The 10,432-nt window shown below is 36.2% G+C and overlaps 1 protein-coding gene across 9 annotated transcripts in view; it reads left to right on the plus strand.

Annotated features, from left to right (window-relative positions):
* Positions 1-10,432, plus strand: part of Dclre1c (DNA cross-link repair 1C) — a 34,605-nt gene that overhangs the window by 20,059 nt on the left and 4,114 nt on the right. For 6 of the 9 annotated variants that reach the window (XM_027928575.2, XM_071599947.1, XM_071599946.1 and 3 more), the window contains 5 exons: positions 538-674; positions 1,188-1,242; positions 2,561-2,649; positions 5,043-5,137; positions 8,767-10,399. In XM_027928575.2, the coding sequence (XP_027784376.1) occupies positions 538-674; positions 1,188-1,242; positions 2,561-2,649; positions 5,043-5,137; positions 8,767-9,689 (1,299 nt within the window). In that variant the 3' untranslated portion in view covers positions 9,690-10,399. Of the gene's footprint in view, positions 1-537; positions 675-1,187; positions 1,243-2,560; positions 2,650-5,042; positions 5,138-8,766; positions 10,400-10,432 lie in introns of those variants that run through there. The other 3 variants (XM_071599945.1, XM_027928579.2, XM_071599948.1) reach the window with 3 other exon arrangements.

The raw sequence follows: 10,432 nt of genomic DNA on the forward strand, positions 1-10,432 counted from the left end.
TGTACCACCCACAGCCCAAACCACTGGAGAGTAAGTTGCAGATTTCATGGCATTCCACCTGAACTCCTTCATCAAGAATCTCTTAAGAACAAGAACATTCTCTTATATAACCACAACATGATTCACCCACTCAGGAAATTTAATGTTGTTATAATACTGTTGGCTAGTTTATAGTCCATATTCCAATTTCCCAATTGTCTCAATAGTATGCTTTATAGCCTAGGAGGATGGGAGCAAATAATTAAATTCAGGATTTAATTAAAGATCATGCATTGCATTCAGTCAGCTTGAAGAGTCTTTAGATATAGATCATGTCTCCAGCCTTTGGTTCTATTTCCTCATATTGATGGTTTTGAAGAGTCGAAGCCAGTTGTTCTGCAGAAAATTTCTCAATTTGGAATTATCTGATTGTTTGCTCATAATTACACTTTTTGTTCATGTCTAAAAACTTATTTACTTTTGTTTTTGAGATTTTACCTGCAAACAGTTTTGTTGAAAATATATAACTGTTTCCATATATTTTTAAATCTTTTTTAGGCAGAGGAATATTTTCAGTGGAACAAATTACCCTGTGGAATTACTTCCAAAACTGGAATTCCACTCCACATAGTCAGCATTAAGCCTTCTACCATGTGGTTTGGAGAAAGAACTAGAAAAACAAATGTGATAGTGAGGTAAGAAACTCATGCCATTGGTCTTCTGAGAGAAACTTTGAGATAAAATATTTGAATTTAGTTTCAAAACAGTCTGGCCTAAGCCCAAGAAGAGGATCTACTGTAATGGTGGGGATTCCTTTCTTTAAACACTGTATAAACTGAAGAGATGCTATTCCAAACCTATTATTATAACATGAGCCATATATCTAAAGGCTGTTCTAGTGAGGGAGGAGAGAAGATGGCTGGAGCCTGTAGGAATCGGAGTGGTTGGGTATGAGTTGTACATTAATGTGGAAAGTAGAAGCCCCTTGGCAGAGTTTCCATAATGATATCTTCAAACCATTTCCTTGACTTTGGCTATTTAGAATGTCTACAGCAGATTTCCAGTTCTGGAAAGTGTACTCCTGTTCCAAGAAGAAATTCCCGATTGTGGGGTGATTTCATATTGGAATAACCTAAAGATGAGAGTCAGGACTTTTAACTTAGTTTTGCTAAATGACTTTTTAAATTTTTGCTTTCATTTCCCTTTAGGACTGGGGAGAGTTCATACAGAGCTTGCTTTTCTTTTCACTCCTCCTATAGTGAGGTAAGGGGATCCCATAAACTCATAACCTTTCTCCTGGTAGTACTTCAGCCTTCATCATTGATAACAGTACTCTTGACTTCCAAAGGCATCTCTGTTTAAATCTCATCTTTCATTTTTTTTCTAGTAACAGTTGGTTCTCATTATTCATGAACTCCATATTTCTGAGTTTGCTCACTCACCATTACTTATTTGTAACCCCAATATCAATACTTGCAGCCCCTCAGGAGTCAGTCACTTGGACAGTGGTGAGAAATGTGAGTCACTTAACATGCGCTTTTCATGATCTAGTTGAACAAGGCAGCTCTCATACTGTAGTTCTCATACTGTAAACAGGTGTCCTTTTTGTGGTCTATAGAATGCCACTTTTTTGGTATTTTTGTGCTTTTTCTCAGTAATCTTGCAATTTTAAATGACATTCTAGTGTGGTGCTGAAGTACTATCTAGATTCCTGAGCACAAGAAGGCTGTGATGTACCTTATGGTGAAAATATGTGTTAAGAGTCAGGCATAATGGTGCACATCTGTAATCCCAGTGGCTGGGGAAGCTGAGGCAGAATTTTTTTTTTTATTTCAAGCTCAAAGCCAGCCTCAGCAACTTAGTGAGGCCCTAAGCAACTTAGTGAGACCCTGTCTCAAAATAAAAAGAGCTGAGGATGTGATTAAGCATCCTTGAGTTCAATTCTTAGTACAAAACACACACACACACACACATACACATTAATTTTTAGGTCTGAGTTACAGTGCTGTTTGCTGTGAGTTCAATGTTAAGGAATCAGCAGTGTTAAACAAGTTGTCTTTAAACAAATACATATAAAATAAGAGTATATGTAGATTGGTTGATGAAGATATCAACAGGGGCTTTCAGGAATCTAATTATGTACCATTTTCCTTCCTAGAAGCAGTAGTTAAGTATCCTCTAATTCAGTGTTCGTAGTGAGTTTTTAGAATATAATTCCCTACAAATACTGAGAAATTATTGTTGTAGTGTATTTTTTTAGACAGGCTGTCAACTTGAACAAGAAAGGATATTCCTCTGTTGGGAGTCTCAGAAGTAGTGAATCACTTCTGGGTATAGGTTTGACCTTACTTTTTCTCCTTATACAATGCCTGAGGACCAGATCTCCCTACCTTTCTAAGTTAAAGTAGCCTTTTATTTTAATAGAGTTATTGGCAACAACTGAGCTCTTGTCTCTTGATGCTTTATTTGGAAAGTTAGATGCTAATAATCATTCTGTGCCCTAGTCATTCCATTTGCAAAAGGGAAATTTTTGTGTTGTCTTCATGGAGATAATTGATCCATTTTATCTTCCTTCTTCTAGATTAAAGATTTCTTGAGCTACATTTGTCCTGTGAACGCATATCCAAATGTCATCCCATTGGGCACAACTAAGGATAAAGTTATAGAAATGTGAGTAGTTACTACGTGGGACATTGGTTACTCCCTTGATGGCTCTTGACTAGGAGACAAAGGAATTTTACCTGAAAGTTTACAAATCTGGAACCTGATTCCACTGTTAACATTTTCAAACTCTATTCATTTCCCTTTTTTCCTTTAATTCAGTGTGGCAGAATGTACAGATAGTATTATGAATTTGTCCTGGGTAGAATCCTGGCTCTACCATTTACTTGCAGTGTGATCTTAGCCAGATGACTTCTCTAAATTAGTTATTTCTAATAAGCAAAGTAGGAGTATCCATTCATGCTTACTTGTTGAGTTTCTCAGAAATTTAGAGATAATATATGAAAAACACTTAGCATAGTGCCAAGCAGGTGATCAGTGAAGGTATCTAGTGAATGCACAAGCAAAATAAAGGAGAGGTGAAACAGTATGATTATCTTTTACTGTCACTATTTTTTTAACCTCTTCTTTAAGTTCCATCTATTCATTCATTAAATATTACTTTATTTTTTCTTTTGACAGTACTGGGGATTAGAACCCAGGGGTGCTCTACCTCTATCCCTTTTTATGCTAAGTTGCCCAGATTGGCCTCAAACCTGCACTCCTTCCGAGTTTCTGGATCACAGGTGTGTGCCACCATACCTGGCCTATTCATTAAATGTTTCTCTAGTGCCAGCTCTAGCTTAGGCACTGCACTTGGGATGGATCCAAACTGACTAAGATACACCTATACTTATGGAATTCTAGAGTATTGGGAGAAGGCTGGGTCTGAACAGGAGCATACCATATACATACAAATTTCTGTGAATCGTGAAGGTATCTGGCCTGGTGCCAGGGAATCTACCCCAGAGACTTGATTATATACAATATTCTGATAAGTATATACACAGAACCAGGCTTGCAAGCGTTGCTGGAAAATAGGGTTTAGGACTAAGCTCTGGAGAGAGGTGTGGATTGGAAGCACAGATTTAGAATGTGCACCATAAGGACAAAGGAAATCACCAGGAGAGAATGAAGAGGATAAAATAAGCTGAGGTCAAAATTCTGAGCAGCACATTAAAGAAGGAATGAGAAGGAGACAGAGTGGCCTAGACAGTGGGAGGACCAGGAAAGACAAAATATAGTGTATCAGTGGCAAATTTTTGATTAGTCAAATAATAACAGGGAGGTCTCCTGTTGCCTTGGTAATTAGGTCATTTGTATGTGCCTAATGAGAGCAATTTTAGTAGACTTGTGAGTTGGAAGCCATATTGTATTTTTTTTTTTAATGTGAAAAAGTGAGGAAGACTATTCTTCAAACAATTTGATAATGCCAGGCATGGAGGTACACCCCTGTAATCCCTGCAACTCAGGAAGCTGAAGCAGGAGGATCACAAGTTTGGGGCCAGTCCTAGCAATTTAGCAAGGCCCTAACCAAATTAGAGACATACTGTCTCAAAATAAAAAGGGCTGGGAATGTGGCTCAGTGGTTATTTCCCTGAGCCACAGGGACTGTGGTACTGGGTTCAGTCCCTGGTACCAAAAAAAAAAAAAGTTCAGGAAAGGGTACAGACAAGATTTTTTTTTCTTTAATATTTATTTTTTAGGTGTAGATGGACACAACACAATGCCTTTATTTTTATATGGTGCTGAGGATCGAACTTGGGTCCCGCCCGGTCTAGGCGAGCACTCTACCGTTGAGCCACAATCCCAGCCCTAGAGTCTTGTTATTAAAAGCTGAGATGTAAAAATGCCTTTTGTAATTTATCTTGAATACACTTAAGAAGTGGTAACAGAGCTGAGGTTCTGGAGGGATGGAACAGAATAGACCCTGAACATGAGAAGAAGAGTGACAATGTCATGTGGGTGTGGCTGAACATAAATTTCAGGTTGGGAGCTTCATGGCGCTCTCCTCCAAGTGGTAAGTTATATAAAATCCTCAAGGATTCTGGCAATCTTCAAAGCAGTTAGCAATGCTGCCCTCAATGAAGGGTAGATCCTTTCTCCTTTTATTTCTGTCTTCATACTTTCAGCCTGTAGCTCCAGAATGAAGACATAAATATGTGAGATTGGCAAGATATAAGTAAATCCCATTAAACAGGGAAAGGGAAGCAGCTAGCAGTCCTATATTCCCTGAATACCAGGAGGCATTGTATTACTTGTTTTAGGATAGGGACCTACTTTTCTGCATTACAAGAGTGAAGATCTGTTTTGTTTCCCTTAATCCTAACAATTAGGTTATCTTGGGGTTGTATTTAAATACCAGTTTACGTTTATTAAAGTCATTTTTAATAAACACTACTTTCAGTTCTTAAAAGTTGTGTGATTTCCCCCAAAGTCAAGTTTTTGTAGTCTCTATAAATAATACAAACTTTCTAGCAGCTTTTCCAAAAGGAAAAGTCAAATATTCTGATTCATTTCAGCTTACAGCCTCTATGCAGATCTTCCCAAAGTACTGAGCCAAAGTATAAACCACTTGGAAAACTGAAGAGAGCTAGAACAATTCATGTAGACTCAGGTAAGACTAATAGTCCAGGTCCAGTGGTGTGGGTTTCCTGCAAAGATGTTTTTCAGGATGTTCTGGTCTGGTAAAGTGGCCTTGGGCTAATAGACATGGTCTCCAGGAAGAGCTTTGCTTTCCTATCTTCAGGAAGTCAGGAGTCCGATGTCCTTCCCAGGATGAAGTAAGTGGTGAAAACCTGTTGCACATTGCAAGATGTTCTCAGCTTTCTGGGAACATGCTCTGTGACTGGTAGAAGCCCCAAAGAGAGGCTGTGTTGTTACCCTTGAACATTTCCCTTCAATATACAGTGTGAAAATGAAGCCATTATTGTTGTAATTTCTTATCAGACTGATCAGTGGTGGAGAAAAAAAATCAATGGATTTTCTCTATACTTTCTTTCATCACTACTTTCATTTTCTAGAAATAAGCTCCGATATAGAAATCAGAACTTTAGATTCTGAGTAAAGCTCTCCTGGTTTACAGCAGCCATATTTTATGGTTAGGATTCTGGTTTCCTTTGAGAGTCAGTTACTATACCATATAGTGAATACATAATGCTTCTTGAACACCTAGTACATGGCTAGTATTGTACTAGCCATATGGTATCTATTTCGTTTGAGCTGCCGAAACCAAAAAAAAAAAAAAAAACAGATTGGGTTGTTTATTATTTCTCACCATACTGGAGATTAGAAGTCCAAAATCAAGGGGCTGGCAAGATACATTTCATTCTGAGGCCCTTTCTCTTGGCTTATAGTTAACCATCCTCTTTTGTGCCCACAAGGTGCAGGGAGAGCACTTGAGAATTGGAGGTATCTGGTATTTCTTAAGAGGATACTAATCCTGCCAGATCAGGACCCTATCCTCATTTACCCATAATCACTTCCTTAGAGGCTCTATCTGCAGATTAACTGATACACTGGAAGCTGAAATTCTTTAAAAACAAACAAAAAATAAAAACTCATACCTTTTCTGCATTTACTCAATCCATACTTAAATTCAATGATTGTCTTTTTGGATCTGGTTGCTAGTTCATGTTAATGCTTGCTTCTATTTTATTTATTCTTGATTCCCCCACACCCCACTCTTTGTTAGCTTTGATTTTGTTCCTTCTAGATTGTTCTGTCTTGTTGTTACTCATAGATTTTCTTATATTTGTATGGGTATTAATCTGAATTTTAGATACATTTTATAGTATCTTAATATTTAATTTAACCCATGTACATCATTGACTTTTTAATTATCCTAATCTGAGTGTGCTTTAAAATCTGGTAATGACTAGATTTTTAGGTCCTTTAGTTTTTTTCTGTTAAGTGATCAGCACCAATATACATGTAGTTTTAAATCAGTTGCTTTAAGATTTGTGCTTTTATCAGAATCTGAGGGGCAAGCTCAGAAGTCATTCTTAGCCTCTTTAAAAACTTCTTTGTGCTCTAAATGTTTTAATAGCTTACCTTATTATCATCTTCACAGACCACTTTTATAAAAGTATATACATACTCACTGTAGATAATTTGGAAAATATATGGCTATATGATATATAGATATTTTGATTAGCACCTTAATGTATTTATTTCCCCTTATTAACTTACATATTCACAAAACTCAGAGGAGTGATGTCAAAAACATTTTAAAAACACTCTAGAGGCTCTAGTCCATGAGAACAGTAGTGTCTGTAGCACTAGAGCAATGTACTGAAGTTCTGTTGCACAAGACTCTTTTAAGTGGACTGAAGTCCTTAGGGTAAGACCTAGGACAGTGGGGCACAGGGAAATGATGAAAGAATTCAGTAGAGTAATAACTGCATAGATGCACACAGGCTGAAAAGCAGCTTATACCACTTTTATAAATATACACATATGTGTATATGCCTATTTTTCACTTAAAACATTTTATTAAAATGTTTCTCTTCAAAAACAGTTTAATGGTTGCATACTTTTCATTATAATCTTTGAGTTATGAATATTAAGTCATAATTTAGGTTGTTTTATAATTGTAATAACTCATTGTGTTAAATTATAGAAATTTAGGTGCTTAATACATATTACCAAATTGCTTTCTAGTAAGGTTATCAATTTTTACAAACATTTATGACATCTGTCCTTTTTTTTCATGGAGTTTAGGTGTTTTTATTATCAGTATTTGTAAATTCTAAGAATTAATACTTGAATATTGTGATATTTTTCTCAGTGTTATGCCTAATTTCATAATTTAAAATTTCACATGGTTACAGAATAGTACACAGTGTTAAACTCAGAGTATAGAAACTTTGCTTCTTAGACACACACAGGTAAGATGACATGAAAATGTTGTGAGAAAGGATTATGCAGTGGAAACATGTTACTGTTACAGTTGCAGATCTAGGACATGGAGTTGTCCAACTTAGACCTCATAAAAAGATGACTCATTGCAGAACTAAAATATATAGCTCATGACTTTAAAAAAGCTATATTCTGGAGACTAGGATGATTCCAAATAGACTAGCTAGACATATTAGTCTTCTGAAGTCCTTTAAGAATGAAGGCTAAGATCAATTATAAATCCTAAATGAAACAATAGATTCTGAGAATTAGCTTCATGGTGGGCATGGCAGCATATGCCTGTAATCCCAGCAACTTGGGTGGCTGAGGCAGGAGGATCCAAAGTTCAAGGCCAACCTGGGCAACTTAGGAGACCCTTTTCCAAAACTTAAAAAAAAAAAAAATGTTTGACTTATGAATCAGCATGCCTTTTCTCTGGACATGTCTCCTTATTGGCAAAAGGGGAGCTGGATAATGGCCTATTAAAAATAGTGTTTAGCTTCACCGTTATCATTGGGAAAGCAATTATCTTTAAGAAGTAGGATATTATAAGTTAACACCTTAATTAGAACAACTTGCCACATTTAATTTTCTGCCTCAGTGCCTTTAGAATGTGGGAAAATACTGGTTTTATTGAAATTTTATTCATTTATGAGAACTTCATTTCCCACTTAAGAATGATTGCCCAATCTTATAGACCGGGCTTACTATATGATGATTTGGCATGCTTAATAATCAGTAAAATAGATGTTGACTTAGTTCCTGACACTTATTAGGACTTATCTGATATTTTGGTTAAAGTTGATTTAACCTTTATGTGTTCCCCCAGTATCTGTCACGGTGTTGTGTACAAACGATAAATAGAGGTGGCAGGGAGGGATCAACTCTTTATTAAAGCAGCCAACCCACTAGGCACCTACTGTTTGCAGAGCACACAGAGTTTATAAACCTGGTTGATGAGCAGAACCAGCTGCAATACTTTATTTGGCCCAACCTTCACCAGACAATCTCTGGAAAGAAATCTAGAAACATTTTTCTTTAAACAGTTCTCCCTATCATCCTAACAATCAGATTTAAGAACCACTTGACTTATATTCTCTACTAATGGTGTGGCATTACAAAAATCCAAGAAGGATGATAGATTGTTCAGGATATCCCAATAAGAGGCCTTTTGATTTTATCTTTGGGGGAAAAAAAAAAAAGGAGCCTCTTCATTTTTTGCTGTTTCAAGAATTTAAACCCTGGGTAAATGCTACAAATTAAATCTTCATTGAAAATAGAAATTGACTCCATTTACCTTGTTTCTTATAAACCTTTTTTTTTTTTTTTTTAATTGTTGTTCTATAGAGGAGGAAGATGAACTCTTTGATGACCCTCTGCCAGTACCATTAAGGCACAAGGTTCCATACCAGCTAATTCTTCACCCTGGGGTATTTTCAATGACTGCAATATCACAAAACCAGCCTGAAAAACTGAGACAAAGCACAGGATGTTTCAAAACAGAGAGTACACAAAACTCTCTTTTGAGCAATTTTATAGATTGTGAAGAATCCAACAGTGAAAGTGAGGAAGAATTAGAAATGCCATCTTCAGTGCAAGAAGATCTGGGCTCTGTAACACTTCCCCAGCAAAAGGCTGATGTGGATGTACCACAGTGGGAAGTATTCTTTAAAAGAAAAGATGACACCACAGATGAGGGTTTGGAAAACTTCCCTTTCTCCACAGAGACAGGAGGATCTCAGTCACCCAATCTTTTCAATGACTCTGATGGAGAATCAACACACATCTCCTCCCAGAATTCTTCTCAGTCAACACACATAACAGAACAAGGAAGTCAAGGCTGGGATAGCCAATCTGATACTGTTTTGTTATCTTCCCAAGAGAAAAATGGTGGGGATATTACCTCTTTGAACAAAGGTGTCTACAGACCAAAAACCAAAGAGAATATTCCTACCTCCCAGATGGAACAAAATGTACTTTGCCCAAAGGACACTCACTCTGATTTAAAAAGCAGAGATTCAGAAGTAACTACAGTTCCTAACACTGGAGAACCAACTAGTCTGAGTTGTGGGAAACACATACCTGAGAAAAACAGATCGCTAAATCTTAGCACACATTCAGATTCACAGAGTTCCTCTGATTTTGAAATTCCCTCAACTCCAGAAGCGGAACTACCTAAACGAGAGCATTTACAGTATTTATATGAGAAACTGGCAACAGGTGAGAGTATAATAGTTGAAAGAAAAAAATGTTCACTCTTAGATATTTAAATGGAATACTTAAAAATCTTCAAATAGCCTAAAAGACAGCAGCAAAACACACGTCAATGGAAAGACATGTGGGGAAACATAACCCAATTACATGCTGTGTATAAGAAACTCAGTTCAAATGGTGTAAGTTAAAAGGATGGAAAAGAGACACCATTTAAATACTAAAAGCTGGAGTAACTACACAAATATCAATTTCTGGATAAAAGCTTCAAGTTAACAAAAAGACATAAGAATCCTAAATTTGCATGCACTTAACAGTCAAAATACATGAAACAAAAGGAAATGCAAACTAATGTACAATTATATTTTAACATTCTTCTTTTTGTAAGAGAACTAGTATAAATACAGAAAATCAAGTATATAGAACTAAACACCATCAGTCAACTGGATCTAATTTGCATTTATAGAACACTGCACCTAATAGTAGAACACATCTCTTCAAGTGCACATGAATATTCACAAAGATACATCTTGGATTATAAAAATTAGAATAACTGAATCTATAAATTGTTTATGGGGGGAATCACCTTTACTTTCAAAAGATGTTCTATCACTTTAAACCGTTGATCTGAATACAGTGGTAAAACTAGAACAATAAGAATGTAAAAGAAAATGTTTATGAATTAAATGACTATATGTTCAAAGTCATTAAATTTAAGTTCACAAGTGCTTCTAAGAATTCAATAAAGTTTTACAAACATTCATAAAAACTTCTGTATGCTGACATTTCACAATAATCAGAG

This window comes from Marmota flaviventris, chromosome 12 (genome assembly GCF_047511675.1).
Source record: "Marmota flaviventris isolate mMarFla1 chromosome 12, mMarFla1.hap1, whole genome shotgun sequence".
Classification (NCBI taxonomy): Eukaryota; Metazoa; Chordata; class Mammalia; order Rodentia; family Sciuridae; genus Marmota; species Marmota flaviventris.